Source organism: Electrona antarctica, assembly GCF_951216825.1.
Source record: "Electrona antarctica genome assembly, chromosome: 12".
NCBI classification, from domain to species: Eukaryota; Metazoa; Chordata; class Actinopteri; order Myctophiformes; family Myctophidae; genus Electrona; species Electrona antarctica.
This window is the reverse complement of record NC_136793.1, coordinates 8,976,610-9,003,736: the sequence shown is the minus strand read 5'-3', so window position 1 is coordinate 9,003,736 and position 27,127 is coordinate 8,976,610. Positions and strand designations below refer to the sequence as shown.

At 42.7% G+C, this 27,127-nt stretch overlaps 1 protein-coding gene across 3 annotated transcripts; it reads left to right on the top strand.

Annotated features, from left to right (window-relative positions):
• Nucleotides 1-5,586: 5,586 nt before the first annotated feature.
• On the top strand, nucleotides 5,587-19,827 carry ubac1 (UBA domain containing 1). 3 transcript variants are annotated; one of them, XM_079516706.1, is made up of 10 exons: nucleotides 5,587-6,595; nucleotides 7,608-7,728; nucleotides 7,825-7,898; nucleotides 8,580-8,684; nucleotides 9,346-9,448; nucleotides 11,186-11,294; nucleotides 12,361-12,664; nucleotides 13,096-13,182; nucleotides 16,398-16,536; nucleotides 19,239-19,827. In XM_079516706.1, exons 1-10 carry the CDS (start codon nucleotides 6,458-6,460, stop codon nucleotides 19,352-19,354), a joined length of 1,296 nt encoding a protein of 431 aa, XP_079372832.1. In that variant the 5' UTR covers nucleotides 5,587-6,457; the 3' UTR covers nucleotides 19,355-19,827. The 3 variants fall into 3 exon arrangements, with proteins under 3 accessions (XP_079372832.1, XP_079372831.1, XP_079372833.1); XM_079516705.1 differs by having other exon boundaries at nucleotides 5,592-6,595; nucleotides 8,577-8,684; XM_079516707.1 differs by having other exon boundaries at nucleotides 5,598-6,595; nucleotides 8,577-8,684; nucleotides 12,382-12,664.
• The last annotated feature ends 7,300 nt before the right edge of the window (nucleotides 19,828-27,127 follow it).

Here is a 27,127-nt window from a genome sequence, read left to right as displayed (position 1 = left end):
GAGAATCGATGCAAACACACTTTGAGTTTACTTCACTGAAACACTCCATTGAGATTTATTATGAACCACAAAATAAGAACCACGGCTAATTAGAAAATATGTGTTTTTGGTCTGTATTCTGTATAGAAAAGTTTTATGTAGCCTTTGCTCACCTGTCAATGTCTGTAATTCGTTTCCGTTTATACAAAATCCTGTTGATTTGAAGTTCTTATTGAAATTTAGCTCTGGTTTTTACTTTCGCTTTTGAAACGTCATTGAGATTTCGCAACAGCAGCAGTGTCATATTTCATGATGTGACAAAGTGCAGAACACATAGATATATATAAACTGGCAGAACACACCTTATGCTATGCGTATGCGCATGCGGCACACACACGCACGCACGCACGCGCGCGCACACACACACACACACACAGTTCTCTAAAACGTTTAATCACCAAATCACCAACAGTCATTAAGACATGCGAATCCCTTGACTCCTTCAAAACCGCTCTCAAAGGGCACCTACGGACGGCTGCAATTCGAAACTGGCCCCTGTAAAATCGGAAGCCCTCAAACACGGACCTAAGGACAACACAAGAGACGGTCACGGCCACACAGCCAACTCAAGGTACGGCCACTGAGCCGACTTGGGGACCCAACACAAGGACAACACAAGAGATGGTCACGGCCACACAGCCAACTCAAGGTACGGCCACGGAGCCGACTTGGGGACCCAACGCAGCTCCTCCAAGGAAAACAAACAAATGAACGGAGCTGAACGTGAATCCCCCCACCGCCCACCCCTTTTTTTCCCTCACTGTATATGTTTCTTTTCCCTTTTTACCTCCTTTATGATGAATTCCTGTTCTGTCCTTTGTCTATATAGAAGTGTCTATTTGTACGTCTCTAAATGTTTTTGATGAATTGAACATTGTGGACCCTATTGGAAACAAGTGTAATGCTTAATTGGGTCGTCCACTCACAGTTAACAGCCTTTGTATTGAGTTTGTGCTTGAAATGTACTGTAATTCTGCAAACTGTTAATACATTTTTCAATCAATCAATCAAAAAAAAAGAGCTAAGACTAGTAAGAGTAATTTGCTTAGCATGTCTCCCTCTAGTGGCTGCCAGGGAAGGAGACAACCAAGGTATTCCTGTGTAGTCTGGCAGTCGGGGTTGTGGGGTGGGAAATTTGGTATAGGCCTACTAGTCTTTTTTATTGGCCTAAAATATTGTCTATATACATATATACATTCATGAATCCACTTGCTGACCGTCTGTCGGTATTGAGCAATTTTCTTGTTTCTTAATTGTGACCCTGCAGGCTACCATTAACATCCTAAATGTTAACTTTCCTTATAATAATAATAGCTCAGATTTATATAGCGCTTTTCTAAGTACCCAAAGCACTTTACATAAAACATTACAACATGCTTTAAGTAGCATGTGACATGTCAAACTAGGGGGTTTTCATGATTCTGAATCCATTCCAAGCATTAGTTTGGCACAGATTACACTCCTTGGGCTAAACAGCCATAGCCACTTGCCAAAATGCGCCCAAAATGTGCTGACCTCATCACATTTGTCATGATGTCTATGGCCGTTTTTAGCCCAAGGAGTGTGATGCTGTCACATGCTACTTAAAGCATAAGGAAAGTTTGACATTTTTGCCTGCCAGGATGTTAATGGTGGGGTCACAAGAAGAAACCACTATAAAAAAATGCTCAATACTGACAACCGGTCAGCAAGTGGATTCATGAATGTATATAGACAATATTTTAGGCCAATAAAAAATACTATATACCAAATTTCCCCACTTTAAACAAAAGAAGCCTGTTGGCTGCCGGACTAGTTCAAGAGAAGTTTAGAAGCCTAGAGGCTTATAGAATAGATAAACTCTGCTCAGACTAGAGAGGCTTTTAGAATAGATAAACTCTGCTCAGAGTCAGACATATAAAAATGTATACATTTATTTCAAAAGACATACCATGTGATACTGTCAAAATATATGCACCAGCCCTAGAGCTTAACAATCAGCACATGCTAGTGGTATCACATACTGAACATACTGATATATGCACCAGCCCTAGAGCTTAACAATCAGCACATGCTAGTGGTATCACATACTGAACAGTCACCATAAGCAACCTCACCACACACATTATGCATAATTGTAAAGAACTGCGGCCACACGATTAATTGTACATCAAGAGTTTATATTAAGGTTTAAATAATGGAAGTCAAAGGATTGCACTTGTACCTTAACAAGATTCCAGCCATCATAGGGCTACAATACAACACACAAAAACAAATACACCAATTCAAGCCTTCAGTGACGACTAGGCCTATATAGTTGGTGATTCAAAGTCCCAGGATTGCACTTAATTGCCACCTTCTGGCATTCACATTTAACCTCAAATGTTTTTTTATACCCAACTTCCCATTAACCTTTCAGGCTGCAGCTCATATTTGAACTGGAAACCCCCCACCCTGGCATGGCACCCTGCTAGGCATTACATTTAGTTTGACTGATACTCAATATTGTGAAAATAGCCAAACTACAAGCTCACAACACCTCGCACTGCAAGGTGTTGTGAGCTTGTAGATTGGTTATTTGCAAAATGTTTGCCTCTTTCTTACATAATATTTGTCAATTTGGCCAATTTGGTATGAATAACTTTATAAATGCACAAATATGTTTGGTTTGGTTTGTTGTTGAGTGAGAAAATTGATTATTGATTGAATACTTTATTAACAGCTTGCATGGACAAGCACAGGGAAGTAAGTATGTACAATACAAAGTCTTCTAAAAGCATGAATCCAAAAAGCCTATTGGCTTGTTTCCATTGGGGCCCTTTTGTAGGCTACTCAATTCATTGAAAACATTAATGATGGACAAATATACAAAATAAAAAATGATGTCACCTGGGGATCCCCAAAATAATTTGAGGACCCCCAGTTAGATGTCCATTGATAACAGTCGAAGCGGGTGCACCGACACGCATCGATCACACCGCATGCTGATCGTTTGTATTGTGAGCAAATCAGTTGGGGTCTGAACCATTGCAAACTATGCTTATGCACGAGAAATCATTAACTTGTAAGTCGTGGCATGTCATGACATATGAACTCTGACATACCAACATGAAGCAACACACAACCTTCTTAGATATGATGCACAGTACATCCAGTCAAAGCCTGTTAGTGCCACCTGCAGTGCTCTTTTATTTGGCTGGACCAGCAGAACCAGCCAAAAAAAATGGACATAACTACTTTCCTAAAAAACATGACATGTCATTTGTAAGGGTCAACAAGTGCCAACAGGATGGTAACCTATGTCATGTCATGGGTTCTGCAGACGTATTACCGTTTTCTCTCAAGGATCTTTAGCGATTTACATAACATTGTTAATATCAGTTTATATGATTTTAAGCCACTATGAACAAAAACAATGTTCATAGTGGCTTAAAAAATTTGTGTTAGGAGTCCTTATAATGCTATGGGCCAGAGCTAAGGTATATCCAGGTTCTTGGATTGACATGTGGCATACAGTATGAATGAATATCTGAATAAAAAGCTTATTTTTTTTTTAAATATCGAATCAATTTGGATTGTGATATTTGTAGACAAATATTACATATCTGTAAAGAATTTACTTCAGAGACAGACGGAATGTTTATGTTCTTGACAAGAGGAGCAGAATCAGCAGTCTATGTTTCAAATCGATCAGTGTGTGTATATAAAGTATATACAGAGCACCAATACAAACCAATGAAATTGTCAAAGGTGTCAACATTGACATTTATTTAAGGTGTGTTGATTCAACAAGTCATGCGGTGAGCAACAATTGAAACATTCCACAGCACTGGTAGCCTTTGAGTGATAGTGAATTAAATCATTTTTTCCCCTCCTGTATATCTAATGCAGCAGCCAGAGTCTTAACTAGAACTAAGATGAGAGAACATATTACTCCAGTCTTGGCCTCATTGCACTGGCTTCCGGTTGTTTTTAGGATTGATTTTAAAATTATTTTACTTGTTTATAAAGCTCTCAATGGTCTCGCACCTTCCTACCTACATGACTGCCTGCCGAAATATGTCCCAAACCGCCCCCTAAGGTCTTCCACTGCTGGCCTGCTCGCTTTGCCTAAAAAAATGGCAACTAAAAAATACGGGGAAGCAGCTTTTTGCTTCTACGGGCCGACGGCGTGGAACAAACTCCCACTGTACCTTCGACAGGCAGCCTCTGTAGACATTTTTAAAGCTCAGCTCAAGACCCACTTCTACACCCTTGCTTTTAATTGATTTATTTGTCTTTTTAAAAAAAAAATTATTCATGTCCTCACTGTATTGTTTATGCCCTGCCTTTCTTTTCTTTTTTGTGTAAAGCACTTTGAGCTGCATTTCATGTCATGAAAGGTGCTATACAAATAAAGTTGTATTATTATTATTATTATTATTATTATTAATGTTAACCAGTAGACCTGAACATCCTTGCATTATCTGGAAAAGTTTTTAAAGCACTGCTTCTCATCATGTGACCAATTAGCCCCATATGTGCCCTCTCCCTACGCTCATTCTGTAGCTCCGAGATGAGGTCACAGACAGAAACACCTCCCACCCCGTTCAGAAACGGCGCATGTTTCCACAATTCCCCATTGCTTACCCTTTTCTTAACAATGCACCAAAACCTTGAAGTGACGTTCCGGGTTTACACTAATTTACCGTCAACAACGCCAAAGAAAATCCAACTTTAAACGGTTACACGAGCGTTACAGCGGTTGTTTAGCATGTTTTTCAAGGAAGTTGAAAAGCTTTAGCGCCTCCCCGGCGCCTCGCCTGGTCGAAAATATCCAACTGACTTCAGTTCACTCGACATGCCCGCGCACACGCACCAATCCCTTGATAAACACGGAAGCGACTGACAAATTTCTCTTCGTAAAGGCTCGGTTCAAATCGCTAGTTGGATTTTCTTTGGCGTTGTTGACGGTAAATTAGTGTAAACCCGGAACGTCACTTCAAGGTTTTGGTGCATTGTTAAGAAAAGGGTAAGCAATGGGGAATTGTGGAAACATGCGCCGTTTCTGAACGGGGTGGGAGGTGTTTCTGTCTGTGACCTCATCTCGGAGCTACAGAATGAGCGTAGGGAGAGGGCACATATGGGGCTAGTGACCAATTTGACTAGTGTACACAAGTAGTAGCCTTTTAGTAGCCTACTATTCATAATTTATTTGTAGGCCTACTGTTAGGCCTATTGCTGATACAATAACGTTGAAGACACAAGTGTTTTTTCCCCTCTTTTGTGTAATCACACAAATCCAAAATCTTGTGCGTTCCATACAATACAAATATTATATCCCATAATGTAAAGCATTGTACAAACCCCAAAGCTGTGAATAATGAATATGACATTTGCCTAAATTGATTTCTGTACAACCTCGAGCAAATGTATTTCATGTAAAATGTATTTAATTTTCAAATGTTTCTATTTCCAAACTTGTAACAAAATGTTGTCCTGATGTTTTGTAATATTTCTCTGTCTATATTAATAAAGGAAAACACTTCCAAACGATACACAACCAATAAAAGAACCACAATTCCCAAGATGCACTGGGCCACTATACCCCCAGAGCCATAGAGCCAGACAGAGTTACGACATTGAGGGGGCAGAAAACGGAGCGCTCGAGCGCTGTTTGTTCGTGCAGCCTGGAGGAGAGTGACAAGCTGGAGTTTGAAATACATTGTTTTCAACGAGGGCGGCGCACATATCAGCAATGTCTCAGCAAACTATCTAAAATAAAGGGATTTAAGTTTAACTTAAGATCATTCAAGCTGGGCTGTGTTGCCTGAGTCCAGTGCATTATGCCAATTGCCAACTTCCAGGTCCAGAAGTCTATGTAGAAGAGCCGCCGTTGGACTGGCCCCATGAAGTGAACGGAGTTGTCGTTAAACTGTGGCTCAGTCTTGTATACCTCGTCGCTTGAGAGAGAGAGTTCAAAGTTGAAAACATTCCCGTCAAAACAGGGCTCCTCAGTCTCTTCGCCTGTGACTGTTCCTCCGCTCGTATCTACAACAAATAAACAAACAAGAGAAGAGGAACACGGACGACGACAAGACAACAACCAGGACAACAACAACGCGCCCGAGTGAGGAGACAGGAGACCCAAAATGGTCGCCAGGGCAGTTAGTTAGTCCCGTTAAAAAAAGGTGCGCTAATTTCTGGCACCGTGGTGTCGGACTCGGGAGGGGGGCCCGGTTCGGTTTCGAACGAAGAGGGAAGACTAGACAGCTATAGCCAGGGAAGGGGAGGAGGGCTGCTAGCGTTAGCTAACACGCTAGCTCGCTAGCTATAGCAGCAGCGACATCCAGTGGGACTGGCTGTCTGTGTCTGCCTGGTTGGCACCTGGCAGTGGTGGCATCTCCTTCAAGGAGGGGGGGACGGACGATTTAAATAAGCGACATCATTCATCATCATCATGTTCGTGCAGGAGGAGAAGATCTTCGCCGGGAAGGTGCTGAAGATCCACGTTTGCACCATGGAGGGCGCCGAGTGGCTGGAGGAGGTCACGGAAGACACGAGCATCGAGAAACTCAAAGAGAAGTGCTTGAAACATGTAGGTTCGGGAAGGGAAGGGAAGGGAAGGGGGCCAGTGGGCCACCGACCGGTTCATTGTGTGTGTGTGTGTGTCTCTCTCTCTCTCTCTCTCTGTGTGTGTCTTGGCCACTGGCCAGGCTGACCCCAAGTGTCCCAACCGACCCCATCCCCTACCCGGGGCTTGATCTGCTTGGTGGTTGTAATTTGCATGCTCACGATCTGTAGATCAAACCAGTCCATCCCCCCCCCCTTCCTTCTCTTGTTTGTCTCTGTGTGTGTGTGGCCGCCGGCCCGGGTCCAGTCAGCCCAGGCCCCGGCAGTCAGTGTCTGTGTCAGCGGTTCACTATAAATAGTCACCGGGTAGACTTTGCTATTTATAATTTAACAAGTCGGCTCTCCGGCGAGCGTCACTTTAACGCTTTAGTTTAAGCAAGCCTTTGTGACTTGGTTTCACACAAACTAATGGCTTAGTTAAGTTACCTCAAATTAATGACTTGGGTGTCTCAAAAGAATTACTTGGTATCTAATAATTACTTAAAACCTCAAAATAATTAGAAACTGTATTGGCTCTTTATTTTGAGATGCCAAATTATGTTAGGTACTACCTCCATTATTTTAAAATAATTTTAATAAAGTTCTTATATTTATATACGGTAACGGTGTATATATATATATATATATATATATATATATATATATATATATATATATATATATATATATATATATATATAGGAACTTTTGGCAGAAAAAATGTGCTTGCATAGTTTAGTGATAGATGTTGGTTTTCAAGCCCGTATTATTATAATGCTGCTTGAGTTGGGATTATTACACATTATGACAGTCAAGTTTAAATCTATCTTAATACGAGAGTCGCAACATAGAATCTTTCCTGGGTTGTGAAATGGTTGAACTTAATATTCTACCACGAGAAAGTTTCTCATTCTTTAACTACCGGTGCCTTCTGTAGCTTGAGCTGCACTTGCTACCTGCTTATTGTGCTTTTTTTTTATTGTTTTTCTTTTTTATAGTATGTGCACGGAAGTCTAGAAGACCCCAAAACACTTACCCACCATAAACTTATCCATGCTGCTACAGAGAGGATCCTTAATGACACTAAAACAGTCGGAGAGGAAAATCTCAAAGATAAAGGTGTGTTGCATTTTTTTTGCTATTACATAAGCAGTGATCCTATGCCGATTTGGTGTGAACTGACTGACTGACTTTTCACTTGATATTTTTCTTTAGATGTATTGCTGCTTATCAAGAAGAGACCGCCACCGACCGCCCCAAAGATGGCAGACATAGCTGCAGAGGAGAAGGTAAGCCATATATTTAGTCGCCCAGACCAGGACATTTGGTGTCCTTTAATAGCCTGGCTAATAAGCCAGACCGAATCAGCCGTTGGCAAAAAAAAAATTGCCTGCCGGCGGATTACGGTCTGGAGAGGCTCAATTGTACGCCCATTTCCTACACCAGAGAACTGGTGTGGCCAATCGGGACACGGTATGCAATATGGGCGGGCTTTGGTACAGTGACGTTCAATGCTTGAGACCTTTGACTGACAGTAGCTCTGACCAATTGCGTCAAAGAGAAAATGTTTGAACCCGCCCCCCCGGGAAACAAGATCCATACACAGCATCTCCAGACTCAAATACCACACGACAGGCTAGTCCTTTAACCCATTTAGACCTGAAAACAGATTCTACAAAATGTCTTCTAAATCATGACCGTTTTCTGAAAAAACCCATGTTTCTATGTCGGTCATTCTCAAACATTTTCATGTCAAGGACCCCCAGAAATATATGTAATTGGCCGCCGACCCCCATCTGAAAACATGTTGTTCCAGAGTCACCATCTCCCTCCCTCTATGTAAACGAAAGAACAAAAAGTGTCTATGTTGCCCACTTTGCATATTGTGGAAAATGTGCATCTCCCCACCCCCTTGTCCAAGATGTGTGCTGTCTGTCTCCTCATTGTTTACCTTTTTTGTGTCTCAGAAGAAGCAGGACACTAAGGCTCCAGATAAGGATGCCATCCTAAAAGCCACCACCAGCCTGTCTACCCGTCACACCGACCGCACCGTCACCCAGCACAACATCAGAGACGTAAGTGTGTGTGTGTGTGTGTATGTGTCGGTGTCTCTCCTCCAGGATGGATCGCTTCAGCTGGTGGGGTGTAGCTGAGCTCCACACACCATGTCGTCACCTTGGGTGATCCGGTTTGGCTGAACGTCTGTGCAAACACAGTTGGCACCATAGAGTAATAAAAGGATGGAGACCGAACCGGAGCGGCAGCCCCTCTGAAAGTGTACAGTGGTTCTCAAACCTTTTAATTTTAAGCACCCGGGTCCATTTGGTTCCACTTGTACACTTTCAGAGTTACAGACCTGTACAGGGCCATTTGGAACCCACTCAAGGACACTTTGAGACCCACTGGTATAGCAGAGTGTTTCCAGTGAGCCAACACGCACAATTCAACAGCAGCATTCTGCTCTGTTTGACCAGAATGGAACAGAGCCTTCATTAGTGATGTATCATCAATAACACCAACCTGTGAAGGAAGTAGGGAAGTGGCCCAAGTTCTTTCCAAAATGGCGTGTATGCATAATGCCCATTGGCTGTGTTTTTTTGGGGGGGGGGGGAGGGAAGCCTGGCAGGGAAATGTATTGTGTTTATATTGATTATTTACCCTTGCAGAATCAGATTGACAAGATCTCAGTGGTATTTTCTTGTCTGTGTGTGTTCATACGTGTTCATATTTCACCAGTTCCAGACAGAGCTTCGGAAAATTCTGGTCTCTCTCATCGAGGTGGCCCAGAAGCTTCTTGCCTTGAACCCTGATGCGGTTGAACTCTTCAAGAAGGCCAACGGTAAGGTTAAACATGATGAGTCTTTAAACCACATGGGCTATTCTGGGCATGTCATAGTATCCCAACAGGCAGGTATGACAACAACATGCCACTTTGTGTCCCAGAAGAGATTTGGCGTAGAGGGGGTCTTGCATCATCGTTCCAAAACACAGAGCCAGTTGACTGGCCTCAAGTAGCCTACCCGCTGCTATATTATTATATCATTCACAACATAGTGTTATATCACTGACCTAAATGGTGTATATCAACAAGGATAGTATGATTTAAAAAAGACTGTCTTTTTCAGAAATGATTGGACATGTGGAAAACTTTAGTTAAGCATGCAGAGTGACAGATTACTTCCCCTGGGTTACATCATCTTCTGATACTTGACTGTTTTGAAATGAAATAATAATCCCGTACCGTGTAGTGTTTAGTTTCATTAGCGCGAGCGTGACAAAATGTTGTTGTTACGCTGCTGCCGCTACTCTGAACACACGTGAATGTAAAGATACCAAGGATTTGACAGTGACGTCACTGTTATGCTACGCAACACGGAAGTAACACGGACTCGAATCTCTTTATAAACCACAGTCAGTGACGCGTCGCTGACAAATCCTTGTATCATAACCTTTGTGCCATCGCTGGAAATTCCTGGTGGCACACGGACCCGATTATAGATTCACGCTCGGGAAAACTTGGGATTCCCTTCTCGTGTACCAGTCGTATATGTCCCGTGTCGCTTACCAGTGGTTGGGAACCTCTGCTTTCGGACACTGTTGTCCGGACACGCTGAGTGGCTTGCTGAGGAGCTGGCCAGCAACTCTACATCTGACCTCAAACCCTTAGATCTCCATATATGGAGCTGCCCTGTTCTGACATTCCATATGTTTATACCTCCCCACCTGTCCTCTTCGATGTCTACCTTTTGACTAATACCTGTCAGTCCATTCAAACACTAGACAGGCCTGCCCCTAAGTTATTAGCGCAGCTGCGCCCGGCAGCAGGCGAAAAGTAGAGTTCTCAACAGGCCTGAAATTAAAGGCGTAGTGAAACGGAAATGGTGGACATTTTATTTTGAAGTTTCAGACTGTTTCAAGTTGAAACACCGCTCTGAAGTTTCTGAACCAATCAGAGCGTTGCATCCCTTCAGGCGATGGGACGGTAGCTAGGGACGGTAGCTATGCTATACTCAGTGCATGGATCTGTTTGTTTAGAAGTCACATAGTCGGCCAGCTGTACCAGTTTACTGTTATGTGGCTTATTTCTACCCTATAATGTTTTCAGATACATATTTTAGCATGATGATTAAGTTGAAACCGAGTAATACACTGTCTGGATGTTATCTTGAATGGGAATAAAAACTGAGGATTTCTGTAATCAGTAGCAGCTGTGTTGGACGGATGCACAGATATGGGGAATTAAACGGGTGAGCTTCATTTTTATTGGCTTTTATCGATGTGGGCCTCGACACGTCATCACGCAGTTCGTTTTCAGGAAGCAATTCAAATTCGATTTTTATGGACTTTTGATATAAAAATACACAAATGAGAATTTGCCCATTTTTTTTGGCATCCATTGTTGGGTATGCCCATATGATGACCACGGATATGGTCTAAAAGTGTGAAAAACGTATTTTTAATTTCACTACGCCTTTAAGGCCCGGGCCTACCTGGTCCCTAACTGGGCTGCCCCGAGGCCCCGTCTGGTATTATAATAATATTAAAGTGTGTGGGTGTGTCGGGGTGTGTCTGGTAGCCATGCTGGATGAGGATGAAGAGGACCGGGTTGATGAGACTGCCCTTCAGCAGCTGACCGAGATGGGCTTCCCTGAGAGCAGAGCCATCAAAGCGCTCCGATTGAACCAGTGAGTCAACCAGTTTCTTTTAAAAAAAATTAGTTCTATTAAATGTTCCACCCCTATTCACCGGAATGAGTCAAACCACAATATATCCATTGCACAAATCAGATTTAGAAAGGAATCGCATTCTTTGATTTCAATATTGGTTGATACTGTATGTTACATTACCCACATTGTAACACAGTAATAATGAGTAATCTCTAGTATAAATGGTAAATGGTGCATTTATATAGCGCCTTTATCCAAGGCGCTTTACATAGATTGTGCATTACATTCACCCATTCACACACACATTCATACACTGATGGCAGCGGAAACCATGCAAGGCACCAACTAGCACATCAGGAGCAATTACGGGTTCAGTGTCTTGCTCAAGGACACTTCGACACTAACTCAGGGGGAGCCCGGGTTCGAACTGGCGACCTTGCGGTTACCATCCGGAAACTCTACCCCTGAGCCACCGCCGCCCATCACAACTTTCTTCACGGTCACAACAGTTATGCATAATATGGCAATAGGGCGTCGCAGTCCCGCCCCCTTTCATGACGACGAGAGCCCCGGAAGAGATTTCCCCCATAGACTTTTCAAAAAGTTTTTTTTTTTAAAGACGTTTTCGCCGCAGACAAAGCCAACTCGGCTTGTGACAAATCGTGACAATAAACACAATGTTTTGTGCCGATCAAATAATTTGTAAGACGAAAAACAAAACAAAGTGTTAAAAATTATAACATAGGCTATGTGCCAAAGCTGATGCTTGTAACACCCCCTCACACACACACACACACACACACACACACACACACACACACACACACACACACACACTTCTTTAAACCCCTTCTTCCACTCTGTACATATAGTGTTTTATATTTTGTGATGATATTGAATCATGATTTTCATCTCATGCCATGTTTATGAAAGTGTTTGACTGTACTCTGTCCTGTACTTCTGTCTAATAAAGTAATCAATCAAACCCTTTAAAAGTTCAGCTCGGTTGTGAATTTGGACCTTTTACTAACTGCAGCCATTGAGCAGCTTGTTTGAAACGTCTACATGGCCTCCCCTTTCTCAGTCATCTCCTGCCTTCCTGCAGCATGTCAGTGACGCAGGCCATGGAGTGGCTCATCGAGCATGTAGACGACCCCACGGTGGACTCTCCTCTACCCGGCCAGGACCCTCCGTCCGGCGTGGCGGGGGCCGCGGCCCCGGCCCCGGCGGGCCCCTCCATCGCCACTCCAGCGTCCATCTCGGGCGCCCAGCTCCTCCGCAGCCTCTCGCAGTCCAGCGCAGCAGCCGCAGAGGACGGCAGGCAAGACGAGCTCACCGAAATCTTCAAAAGGATCCGCAGGAAACGAGAATTCAGGCCCGACTCCAGAGTGGGTGGTGGTTGTTTTCTTTTTAGTTTTCTTTGTTGCACGCCGAATAGTGAAACTGGCCAATCTACAAGCTCACGATGTGGTGTGATGTTGTAGCTCTACTGGATCTGCAACACCAAAGTTAAAACTTTTACTTTTCGCGATCCAAATTCAAAAATGGCAAAAAGTATAGCAGATTGACGAGCTCAAAACATTCGAGCTTGTAGATCTGCTACTTTTTGCTGCGTTTGTGTGACGCTGTGATCAAGTAGGGCGTTAATTTTTACGGAAACATACCGAAACGGGGTGTTTCTGCCCGACAACAGCGACATGCTATTTTGAGAAGAGAAGGGTGAAAGTGCATGGGGCTGTTGTGTCGTAAGGCAGCAGAGGTGACTTGTCGAAGTGAACTGGTAAACAGCCTGTGTTGTTTTGATCTGTCTCTTGCGCAGGCGGTGATGGCGCTGATGGAGATGGGCTTTGATGAGAAGGAGGTGATCGACGCGCTGAGAGTGAACAACAACCAGCAAGATGCCGCTGTACGTTTTCTCCTCCTGGCACCACAGCACACTGCAGCCCACGCTCCTGTTGTTTTGTTTAAACCATTTAGACCTGAGGCCCATTCTTAAAAACGCCTCCTAAATCCTGACCTAAGTTGTCTGAAAAACTTCAAAAATTACAAAAATGTATGTTACTATACTGTAATACTGTACATAGTGGCAACGAACCCAAAAGAGGTTCCCAGATTGAAAGTGTACTATAGAGGGTATGCACGTGCTGTGACATCATCATCATACCCGAACGTTATGTGGGAACGCCTACTGCGTTCCCACAGTAGGCCATCAGTTTGGAAGCACTCGTTTTCAGTAAAGCAACGTCCTGCTGCCTCCTGCATTATGTGCCAATTCAAAACAGATGGTACGCATGCAGGGCAGTTGAGTGATATCTAACGAGCACTTCCAAACTGCAACACTTTGAAAAAGAATCACATGCAAGGACAGAAAGTAGCTTATAACATGTCTACAGTGGATTTTTATGAAACAAACACTTTTGAGAATAATTCAAGCTTTCCGTACAGCTGCAATGTTGGTGAGTTTGACGTGTAATACAATCGGATAGGACTTTTCTGTTTGGATGAATGGGCTGTCTATGGGAAGTAAGTTGCACCTTGTTAGCACCTTGCCATTAACTTCTATGGTAAGATGGCCGTGGTCTGCATATGGTCCATAGGGGTTCCCGGACTAAATGGGTTAAACCATGATTCTACAACAGGATGGATGTATTTAGAGGAACATTTAATATTCCGTATGTTCGGTTGCACAGTCTGTAGTGCTGTAGCCTCACAGATGGGTTCACAGAAGGCCCTGGGTTCACTTCGCGCTGGGGACACTGGGGGTGTGTTCTGTCCTCCGCGTCAGTGCCCATACCTTGGGTGGGGTTGGTGAAAGGGCCTTTCTGTGTGGAGTTTGCATGTTCTTCCCGTGTCCCCTAGGGTAGGTAGTAGTAGTACCATCACAAAAACATGCAATAATCCTGGTCTCTAAACTGCTTACCCCTGGCCAGCCGGGGCGCCTGATGGGAGGGGAAAGGAACTGTTTTGGAATAACGTGTTCCTTCCACGTGCTATGTCCAACCAGGGAAACTCCTGCCTGTCAGGTGAAAAGAAGAGGCTTGGACTCCTCATGCATTGTAGGAAGCATGGTCCGTTGCTCTCCCCAGGTTGGCAGAGGGAGTGTAGAGCCCAGGATTACATTAGATGATTGCCACTGGGTGAAACAACAGACCGGTGTCATTGTCTGATGAAGAGCACGGGGCGGCAGTGGCTCAGGGGTAGAGTGGCCGGTAGAGAGGCTGGGATGGGTGGCAACCGTGAGCCGTGAGGCTCCTTGTTCGATCCCGCGCTCCCCCAGAGTTCGTGTCGCAGTGACCTTCAGCAAGACTCTGAACCCCTAATTGCTCCCGATGTGGTTGGTTTCCTCCACCATCGGTGTATGAATGTGTGTGTGAATGCACAATCGATGTAAAGCGCTTTGGATAAAAGTGCTATATAAATGCACCACTTGAAGCGAGCTGTTTTAAGACACCAAAAAAGAGCTTCCCCTTTTAACATACAGATACAGTATGTTAGATAAAGGTTTTAGACTAGTGACGCCTCCATAGATAAAGGTTTTAGACTAGTGACGCCTCCATAGATAAAGGTTTTAGACTAGTGACGCCTCCATAGATAAAGGTTTTAGACTATAGTGACGCCTCCATAGATAAAGGTTTTAGACTAGTGACGCCTCCAGGTTTTAGACTAGTGACGCCTCCAGATAAAGGTTTTAGACTAGTGACGCCTCCATAGATAAAGGTTTTAGACTAGTGACGCCTCTATAGATAAAGGTTTTAGACTAGTGACGCCTCCATAGATAAAGGTTTTAGACTAGTGACGCCTCCATAGATAAAGGTTTTAGACTAGTGACGCCTCCATAGATAAAGGTTTTAGACTAGTGACGCCTCCATAGATAAAGGTTTTAGACTATAGTGACGCCTCCATAGATAAAGGTTTTAGACTAGTGACGCCTCCAGGTTTTAGACTAGTGACGCCTCCAGATAAAGGTTTTAGACTAGTGACGCCTCCATAGATAAAGGTTTTAGACTAGTGACGCCTCCATAGATAAAGGTTTTAGACTAGTGACGCCTCCATAGATAAAGGTTTTAGACTAGTGACGCCTCCATAGATAAAGGTTTTAGACTAGTGACGCCTCCATAGATAAAGGTTTTAGACTAGTGACGCCTCCATAGATAAAGGTTTTAGACTAGTGACGCCTCCATAGATAAAGGTTTTAGACTAGTGACGCCTCCATAGATAAAGGTTTTAGACTAGTGACGCCTCCATAGATAAAGGTTTTAGACTATAGTGACGCCTCCATAGATAAAGGTTTTAGACTATAGTGACGCCTCCATAGATAAAGGTTTTAGACTAGTGACGACCTCCATAGATAAAGGTTTTAGACTAGTGACGCCTCCATAGATAAAGGTTTTAGACTAGTGACGCCTCCATAGATAAAGGTTTTAGACTAGTGACGCCTCCATAGATAAAGGTTTTAGACTAGTGACGCCTCCAGGTTTTAGACTAGTGACGCCGCCATAGATAAAGGTTTTAGACTAGTGACGCCGCCATAGATAAAGGTTTTAGACTAGTGACGCCTCCATAGATAAAGGTTTTAGACTAGTGACGCCTCCATAGATAAAGGTTTTAGACTAGTGACGCCTCCATAGATAAAGGTTTTAGACTAGTGACGCCTCCATAGATAAAGGTTTTAGACTAGTGACGCCTCCATAGATAAAGGTTTTAGACTAGTGACGCCTCCATAGATAAAGGTTTTAGACTAGTGACGCCTCCATAGATAAAGGTTTTAGACTAGTGACGCCTCCATAGATAAAGGTTTTAGACGAGTGACGCCTCCATAGATAAAGGTTTTAGACTAGTGACGCCTCCATAGATAAAGGTTTTAGACTAGTGACGCCTCCATAGATAAAGGTTTTAGACTAGTGACGCCTCCATGTTTTAGACTAGTGACGCCTCCAGGTTTTAGACTAGTGACGCCTCCATAGATAAAGGTTTTAGACTAGTGACGCCTCCATAGATAAAGGTTTTAGACTAGTGACGCCTCCAGCACATAACGCAGGAACGATGTTGGAAACGATGCCACATACTGATGGTTTTAAAGTGCTAAAAGCTGTCGTGAAAATGTAATTTGTTCTCTTCTAGTGTGAATGGCTGCTGGGTGACAGAAAACCATCTCCAGAGGACCTGGACAAAGGCATCGACACCAACAGCCCTCTTTTCCAAGCCATCCTGGAGAACCCTGTGGTCCAGCTGGGACTCACCAACCCCAAGACTCTGCTGGGTAACTAATGGCTCTTTTAGGCTACGAGAACTAAGCAAACCGTAACCTGGTGATAACCCATTAACCCATTTCGGCCTGACGTTGAAAAAAAAAAAAAAAAAACGTTCGCTCTGAAAGAATATATATTCAAAGATTTGTGCCGCATTTTTACGATTTTTCAAAAATAGCAGACCTACAAGCTCGTAGATCTGCTATTTTTCAATAGCTAAAGTATAACATAATGCTTAGTTAAAACACCAAAAGGGGTTCCCCTCCAGAATGGGTTAAGACCTGAGACCAGATTCTACAAATGTTTCTATGTCAGTGGTGCTCTGAACTTTTTCATGTCAAGGATGCCAAAAATGATATGTATTTGGCTGCCGACCCTTCTAGGGACCTCCCAGAAACAAAGAATTGAGTTAAAAACGTTCGCTGGGAAAGGAAATATATTCAAAGATTTGCACACATTTTCACGATAGATCTACAAGCTCATAGTGCCACACCGAGTGCCGTGCTATGAGCTTGTATATCTGCTATTTTTCAATAGTTAAAGTTTAAAATAATGGTTAAAGTGTTTAAAAGGTAAGGTAAAACAGATGGGTACGGTAGGTCTTAATGGGTATATTTCAGAGGTTCTGGATTTGTGTCCACGACTCCACACGCTACAGTTCGGTTTCGACCACAGGAACCCAGAACAGAAAAATAACCGAAAAAGACAGAAAGAATCTTTATTTCATTCACCTGTTTTATACATTTTTGCTGCCTGCAGTTCCTCCAAACACAGCTGGTATTGATTACAGAACAACTCAGTTTTTAATCTCATTCAAGACTTGACATCCAGTGACTGATTATCTTCCTGTCCACCAACTATGATGCTTCATTCTGTGTAAAACGTAAGGTTTTTGATGCTGCTTTCTCATCAGCTATCTTGTATGGGTGTGAGGCTTGGCTGCAAATTCCCTTAAAGTCCGTTGAAACTCTCTATATGACTGGAGTGAAATCCCTACTTGGGGTGAGGGTTACTACACCTAACTTAACCTGCCTGTTGGAAGAAGGACTGCCTGTCGTTGCAAGCCTTGGTGAGAGAAAAGCAAGACAGGTTCTTGACCAACATACAGCAGCGAAATGGCATGCTTGATGACCCCTTGCGGTATGTTCTTCAATAGCTAAAGAAGGAGAACCAAGTCATGTATTCCATATTGCGATTGACCGAAGGGACATGATTCATGAATTGCAATCCAAAGAGGGAACAAGATATAAGGCACACCAAGCCATCAACCCAGATCTACCGTATCTGTTCATCCACTCTATACCAGCACGACACCTTACATTGAGGACTATTTGAGGATAACCTTTACACGGTGTCGGTTGTCTGTCAGCTCATAGACTGCGTGTGGAAATGGGAAGATGGAGTGACGAACAGCACATGCTGGTATGTCCCCTCACACAAGACATCGGAGTGAAATAAGGACACGAGTGTACTGATTTGAGCTCACTCTCTGTGTGCACTAACAGAGGAACTTTGCGTATGCTACATGCATGCCTGTCACTTTTGGAGCAAGTAAAGGGGTTTTGTGTTGTGTATGTAAAATGATGGCTCATAGAAAACCCTACATGGTCTGTGCCCACCTCTCCTAAGTGAATTCATAAAAAGGAAGCCTGATGGAGGGATCAGCACTAGGTCAACCGCTAGAGGGGACTGTGAAGTGAAGTGCCGTACCGGCAAACCGCCGTTGGTAAAAACATCCTTTCAGTTCAGGGCTGGAATCTGGAATGACTTACCTCTGAAAATAAGAGATTGTCTGTCATTTCCATCCTTTTAAGTACAATCTAAAACAAATGGTTACTCGTGGGGGGGGGGGGGGGGGGGTGGCCAATGGCTAAGTAGAAAATACTACAGCAAAGTAGGTTAGAAACGGTTGCCGGTTTAATGTAAGTTACTGTTTGCTTCTTATTGTTTCCATGTGGGGACTGCGGATGAGAATTAGCATTTCTGCTAAATCTGGTGTATTTACATTGCATTTATGTAATGTCCATTAATGATATGCATTGTCCCGTCTAAATAAGCAAATAAAGTAAGTAGGGTCTTAAAAATGTAACTGTGGCAAACTGGAGGCAGAGGGCCGAAGTCTTACTTGGACTTTCACTTCTTTCTTGGTCTCTTTCCTTACAAACCAAGGGCATTTTTATGTCAAAGATGTCAAACGCAACGCAATCTGAAATGTGGTCGATTTCTTTTACCATGAACAATGACAACCTGTATGAATGAGGCATCAACTATAATGAATTTCCTCAGGATCCGCTCGTTATTCCGACGGCGCATTAGTCAGACAACGTGGCTTCGCGTGCGTTTAGGGTTAGCGACAGGGTTAGTAATTGGGCGAGTCGGAACAACACGCCGCCAGAATAATGCCGCGGACCTATTTTCTCAACCCCCCCCCCCCCCCCCCTTGTGTGTGACGACCTTTACGATGCGAACCCACCACAACACATTACTGCTGAGCGGTTGACTATGATGATATCTAGAGTTTAACCACTTGAACCCCACTGTCATATTCTGGATGGAAATATTAGCCCAAACACAGTGGTTCTACAAGCTCACGAGTCATGTGAGCTTGTAGATTGACAATTATTTTTGGCGAAGTCTAGAGGGTTAAGTCTAGAGGGTTTAGTGGTTAAAGGTAGTAGTTATTATTAATATATGTTTGTCGTTTGTTCTGCAGCCTTTGAAGACATGCTTGAGAACCCTCTGAACAGCACCCAGTGGATGAATGACCCAGAGACGGGCCCCGTCATGCTCCAAATCTCCAGAATCTTCCAGACCCTTAATCGCACGTAGAGCCTCCTGGTGTGGTGATCCCCCTGTGTGACTGTTGCAGCCAGTGAGCTTTGAGTTTGACTCTTGTGTCTGTGTGAGTGTGTGTGTGAGTGCGGGGAATCGGGGATGTACGGGTGTTTTTGGAAGCGGCAAGGATTTGTTTTTGCCTTGAAAAGACACAGCTCGAGTCAAATGAACTGTCTGGAGTCTGTTAAAGAGATATGTTACACACATATATAGTATATATCTATTTATAATGTTGCAGAGGGAAAAAATGAAAACTTATACAAAATAAATGTTAACATGAACATTATGATAATTAAAAGTTAGTATGTTTTTACATTTTAATGAGAACAATTTGTAGTTACGAGAATGGCGGACATGATTTATTTTGTATAATTTCTCCATGTGCAAAGAAAATACATCAATAGGCATCAATTCAATGTTTACACTTTGTTTTTGTATGTTTTGCAATATTTAAATATGAATTATAATTTTGTTGTCTCTTTAAAGCGCAATTAAAGGGTGGGTTGTGCCGTTACCTTAGCCTGGCTAATAAGCCAGGCCGAATCAGCCGTTGGCAAAAAAGAAATTGCCTGCCGGCGGATTACGGTCTGGAGAGGCTCAATTGTACGCCCATTTCCTACACCAGAGAACTTGTGTGGCCCTTGGGACACGGTATGCTATATGGGTGGTCTTTGGTACAGTGACGTTCAATGCTTGAGACCCTTTGACTGACAGTAGCTCTGACCAATTGCGTCAAAGAGAAAATGTTTGAACCCGCCCCCCGGGAAACAAGATCCATACACAGCATCTCCAGACTCAAATACCACACGACAGTGTGATTTGAGTCTGGCTTATTAGCCAGGCTACCGTTACCTTGCCATGATATGCCAAATATTGATGTCATATCCTCAATAGTTCTATAGACGACAGATTCATGATCCAAAATATTCTCCCCGTTGACTTACGATGCACAATTACTGAAGACCTCTCACCAATATTTGGAATTACATATTGGTAAGGTAACTTCACAAATTCAATGTTGTGCACATCCATAACATTAACATTGTTGCTGGTGCATAATACAGGACATGGTGAGTGACTTGAGTGTTCAGGGATCGATTGACACACTTGGTAATTAATTTTCAATGACAGGTGAGCAACTAGTTGGGAGGCCGCGGACAATCGTAAGCGGGCATGTTGCTGTGGAATTGTCTCACTCGTGCTCATTTTATGCACACGCCTACTGCCCGCAACGAGAGCTGAATTGTGGTCTGCTTTCAGGCGGAACGCCTGCCGTTTATACTCGCGGAGTGGTTGTCTCTGTGTATTCACGAGGTTTCCCGCGGATCCCGGTGGGAACACGGGCATTGTCCTCCCCGTCTGAAAAGTACTCTGTGCTCCCAAAATGATTGTACTGTGCAAACTGCCAAATAACGTTTTAACTAGACAATCGGGTCAAAATGTTTAGCAGTTTGCACAGTAAGTAGATTTCTTGGGAGCCTTTAGCTGTTGTGCAGACTTTTTCTTTCCGATTTAAGGTACAGTAATAACTACACAACCCAAACCTCTAATACAGTTTAATTGTGCTTTAAATTGTTAGATTTCATACGAGGTGAATGTTTGGGGAGGTTCCTCTTCTTTATCAGCAAGATTAATATTTTCTTTTTCATAATTTGGAGAAATGGCTCTGCCGATCGTCTGGGGCCCCAAAGTGAATATCAAAAAGGTTGAGTGTTCGTTACGGTCATCCGATGTGGGTTTTCAGACACGTCGCCCTCTCTCATCTCTGTGGTCGGCCTTTTAAAAAGAGAGGACACCTGTCTGGTCACTGTCAATTCTGACTTTTAAGTGGAGAACATGACTTTGTGCTCCTTTTTTGAGAATTTATTTATTACTTGTGTTGTGTAGGGTGGTGGCGGGTGATCTTAGCAGTCACATCTGGTTAATCTCAACAGTCAACACAGCGCTTTCCTTTAGTGTGTGTATGGGGATGTCTGATCTATCCTGTGTGCATTGTCGCGCATCAAGGTGTCTATAGTCACAACCAGCCCAGAGTCAAATTTGTTTAACTGAGGCCAGTTGTAAATGTCTGACTTAAATCAGCCGCCACCACCCTACAAACTACTTTCTTAGTTATTTATTATTTTGTTTGCCTTTTGAAGGGGGAAAAACATACACCACGCTGTCTGTCTGTCTTGATCATGTTTGTTACAAAACCGAAGTTGTACTACCTGTAGACCTACATGTTTTATTGTCTGTGTGCTCTTGAATGTCACATTATCATGTTGCAACCATTTAGCACTTACTCACACACCTGAATACTGTTCATTGTAACACGGTCTAAACAATATGCCTCTAAACGTAGAGGACTACAGCAGCGAGACATGACGAAGGGAGCTGAGTCAAGTTGAATGAGTGAAGATGCATCATCTCCTCTTCCCACAGAATCAATCAACTAAGGTGCATTACCACAGTATCTTAGAACTAATACAGAAACATTGTGATTGAATCTAGCATTGCCTTATCGTGGCTATTGTCCTTTGAGAGCAACAAAGTCAAACTGTCAAATCACAATTTCACTATATGACTTGTTATGCTTTGAGTTCTAAAATACCAAGCCTACTATCGTCTGTTTTTGGTGCGCAACTAAGGATAATTCAGGCTTAAGATGTAGACCTACCTAGTACAAAGACACCATGTATATCCGTGCAATAGCTAGGGAATGGAATTACTTTGTAATAATTATATTTGATTTGAGTGTTAGAACTGTGGGTAATGCACTGGGTAGTATGTCTGTAATACATATCCATTGCATTGCGTACTGTAAAAATCTACTGCTACGTAACAGTGGGCCTAATTTATACTCTTATCACACCTACAGTGTCGCTTGTGAGAGAACGATTTACAAGCTATCCATGCATCACAATGTTGCATGTTGGCTACCAAAAATAAACACGACGCATGGGTACCCGAGGATAAATAAACACAACGCATGGGTACCCGAGGATACATCGGTTCCTTGCAGTGAGCGACGCAGTCATGATGTGATTGTGTATAAATTGAGCTTAAGCCTTTCTCAGTTTGATTGTGAGATAAAAGTCACTTGGAGGGTGGTGTGTGTTTTTTTGCCAAGCTTGAGTGTTTCTATTCAATCTTTGAAATGTGGTATTGATGTGACCCTCTGCTCAGGGAGGCTGGCATCCTTTCCTCTATAGCGCCACCAATAGAGCGTCGCAGTCCCGCCCCCTACCATGGACCAGGAAATGAATCCCAATGCATTTTTCCCATAGACATTTCAAAAAGTATTTATTTAAAGACGGTTATGCCGCGGACAAAGCCAACTGGAGTCGTGACAACTCGTGACAACACAAACAATATTTTGGACCAAACGAATAATTACAAAGAAGAAAAACAACAAAAAAAGTGTTTTTTTTCTTATTTGTTCGGCCCAAAAAATTGTGTTTGTCACGACTCGAGTTGGCTTTGTCCGCGGCGTAAACGTCTTTAAATAAATACTTTTTGAAATGTCTGAGGAAAATGAACGGAGAATCATTTCCTGGTCCAGGGTAGGGGGCGGGACTGCGACGCTCTATAGGCAGACCTCGACTCATCTGCTAATCTGGGATTTAAAACAAAATGGCTTTAACTAACCATTAATAATGGATATGGGTTGGAGCATCGTGAAACATGGTTTGGTAAATGCAATATTTGAACATATTTAAATGTTTTTTTTAAAAGAGAAGTATTTGCTTGAACTATGTACTGTTTGTAATTGAAGCCAAAATCTTAAATTTCTCTTATGACAAAATGTTTTAAGTGACCTGAAACTGAAAGATGAATGATGCAAATTACTGAAATAATAATTCAATTGTTTTTAGTTTGTTTTTACAAACCATTATACAAAATGTACTAGCAGGTCAAAAAATATCACATTACCTTTTGAATGTGAAAGTATTTGTGTACAGGGTGTCTCTGGAAGCCTCACTGCTGTGCCATGCATCTCAGTCGTGGCCACAGTGACGAGCTATCTCGTAACTTCTTGGGAATAATCATTTCCATTGACATTTCAAGCAAAACCATCAGATTGACCATTTCAGCAAAATAAAATGAAAATGCATCAAATTATCCACTATCGAATATACAAACTGTACAACATTTTGTTTAGGGACTAGTAGTTGAACTTGACATTAACAAATTACCCTAACTTGAGTACAGTACTTGAGTATTTTTTGGAGTAGGGCAGCCCTATCTGGCTGGTTATTCTTTACTTGAGTATTTGTATTTTTTGGATACTTTCATCACATTTCAAAGACATTGTACTTTTGACTCCACTACATTAACATTTCTAGGAAGTGAAAAGGTATGGTATATTATTAATTTAATTAATTTCAAACCAAATGTGGTAAATTAAGTACCACTTAAACTACCAAACCAGAGAAATGGAGTTCTTAAAAACAACCAGACATCAGATTAAGAAAGACAGGCAGAGAGAGATGTAGACACGCAGGCAGATTAAGTTCTCCTCGTGTTGACCATTTATTCACAGTATAAAACAGCAGAGATTCCCCGTAGGCCTAGCCTGGCGCAACGCAAGGCTACCGAAGGCCTGCAGTGGCCCATGGGAGCACAGCAGCACAGGACTGACCGCAAGGATGCGGCCAGCTTTCACAGTTTTTACTAGGCTATTTAAGCAGTTTACACTAACAATGGGTCCCGACCAACTGTCCCAATATACTCCTATCCCTTCTGGCTCCAAACCTATGGAATTAACTTCCCATTTGTCTGAAAATTCACCTCTTCAGAATCCATCTTAGCACATAGCACTTGCCCTAGCCTCGACGACCTTACAGGAATATGCAAATGCTCAATTTATGTAATTTAGATAGAATTTGATGTATAGTGTATAGTATACTCATAGTTTCATTATAGATATATTCCACTGTTAGATGGATGTTAGGTTATTAGCTATACGTATGATTCTTGATGATTTTCTATGTCTAATGTATTACCATGTTTTGTTCTTGCTTACTGTAAATCGCTCTGGACTAAGAGCGTCTGATGAATTGTAAATTCCATCCATCCATCTTCAACCACTTATCCGTAGTCGGGTCACGGAGGCAACAGCTCCACCAGAGAGCTCCAGACTTCCCTCTCCCGAGCAACATTAGTAATTTCCTCCTGGGGGATCCCTAGGCGTTCCAAGCATAGATAATGTTAGATGCCTAGAAAAAAATCACACCTGTGTGAACTGAGTGGTGCAAGGTCTTATATAGCCTGATCAGCTGTGGTCTGTAATGTCAGTGACCATAGTAACCATGCTCATTGTTTTGGGTCCCACGTACAGGTACACACATACATAGATACAGACAAAGCTGGTTGTTGGAGTGGTTTGCACCACTCAAAAAAATAGCAGACCTACAAGCCCTATCTCCAGGACTGCTTGCCCAGGTATGTCCCAAACAGCCTCCTTAGGTCCTGCTTGAAAAGCCACAAAGAATGGCATTTAAGAAATATTTTTCAACATTTTTTCACATTTAAAAAAAAATCACACCCGTGTGAACTGAGTGGTGTAAGGTATTATATAGCCTGATCAGCTGTGGTCTGACGTAATGAAATCACACCCGTGTGAACTGAGTGACCATAGCAACCATGCTCATTTTTTTGGTACGAACAAACACGTGGACACGTAAACTAACAAAGCCAGTTGTTGGAGTGGTTTACACCACTCAAAAATAGCAGACCTACAAGCCCTATCTCCAGGACTGCTTGCCCCGGTATGTCCCAAACCGCCTCCTTAGGTCCTGGCCTGCTTGAAAAGCCACAAAGAATGGCATTTAAGATTTATTTTTTCATCATTTAAAAAAAATCACACCCGTGTGAACTGAGTGGTGTAAGGTATTATATAGCCTGATCAGCTGTGGTCTGACGTAATGTCTGACGTAATGAAATCACACCCGTGTGAACTGAGTGACCATAGCAACCATCAAAAACATTTTAAAAATAGCAGACCTAATTTTTGTTTTTAATTTCTTCATCTTTTTTTCATCATTTTTTCCAAAATAGCAGACCTACAAGCCCTATCTCCAGGACTGCTTGCCCAGGTATGTCCCAAACCGCCTCCTTAGGTCCTGGCCTGCTTGAAAAGCCACAAAAAATGGCATTTAAGAAATATTTTTTCAACATTTTTTCACATTTAAAAAAATCACACCCGTGTGAACTGAGTGGTGCAAGGTCTTATATAGTCTGATCAGCTATTTCAGTGACGTCACACACCATAGTACCATAGTAACCATGCTCACCTTTGCACGGACACGTAGGTATACAGGTACACAAACATACAGACAAAGCTGTTGTTGGAGTGGTTTGCACCACTCAAAAATAGATGCCTCATTGGCCGCTGCAGTTGGTTGGAGCGATGTGTGTTGAAGGAGGGGCAGAATAATTTACAATGGGAGAGGAAGTATGCCGGAAGTGTGGAAGGCACGTTACGTCACGCTGCCACTCAAGTGATTACTGGCCAATCACAGTGCATCTTTTCCAGGACTTACAGACCCGAACATGCGCTCCTCTGTGACGCACGCTCATGCTTCCGTGGGGCTTCGCAAGAAATCTCGGGAAAGTTTTGCCCTCCCTTGAGCACATACGCTCCAGAGCCGGAAAGGGCGTCTACGTTTATATGTCTATGGTTTCCTCCAAGTGGGACGTGCCGGAGACGCTCGAGAGGCATCCTGACCAGATGCCCGAACCAAGCTGGCTCTTTTGCAGGCGAAGAAGCAGCGGCTCTACTCCGAGTCTCTCTCATGTGACAGAACTTCTCACCCTATCTCTGAGGGAGATGCCAGCCACTCGTTGGAGAAAACTCATTTCGGTCAGGTTGTATTCGCGACCTTATTCTTTCGGTCATGACCCACACTTCATGACCATTGGTGAGAGTAAGAACGAAGATTGCTTGGTAGACAGAGAGCTTTGCCTTCTTGCTCAGCTGTATGGTCATGACATTGTAAGTTGTAAATTGTAAGGGAATGCACCGACAGTCAGCAGTACCAGGTGTCTGTCCCAACAGGCTCACCACCAGACCAGCCAGGACACACACTTCTCTGCCATGGATGAGGGATCATAGCCAGGACATATGTCTGCTGTCACACACACACACACACACACACACACACACGCACGGCTTAATGCTATTAGGCATTAAGTCCTCGTAGGAGGGCTGTTAAAAAGGAGACAGCTCTCTCTCTCTCTCTCTTCCAAAAACACAAGATGAGATAATGTCGTCCGAATATTGGTGGAGGTTTTCCCCGAAGACGTACAGGTTCTTACAGCAGGTAATCTCTCTCTCTAATAATACCAATTAAATAATTAAATTAAATTCAATTAAAAAATCAATTAATTTCCACAAAATACTTTTTAAAAAGGTTTATTAGTAGTGAAAATAGCCGATCTACAATACAAGCTCACAACATTGTGCAAATGTGGCCAAAATAGGTGTATTTAATCATTTTATACTTAGTAGTGAAAACAGCCCATTCATTTTCTTAAATGTTTGAAAATGTATCAACATTTTTCAACATGGATTTTATCAATATTGATTTTAATAATTCGTTTTTTAATAAACATCATTGTTTTTTTTCTTTCGCTGTAATTGCTCTTTTAGTTTAATAATCACTTTATATACAGTACATTTACAAGTGGTGATTCATACTTTATTGAATTAAGTAGGTTATTTCTATACCTTTACTTCTATTCCACTACATCCCAGATCCAAATATTCCTACTTTTACTAGG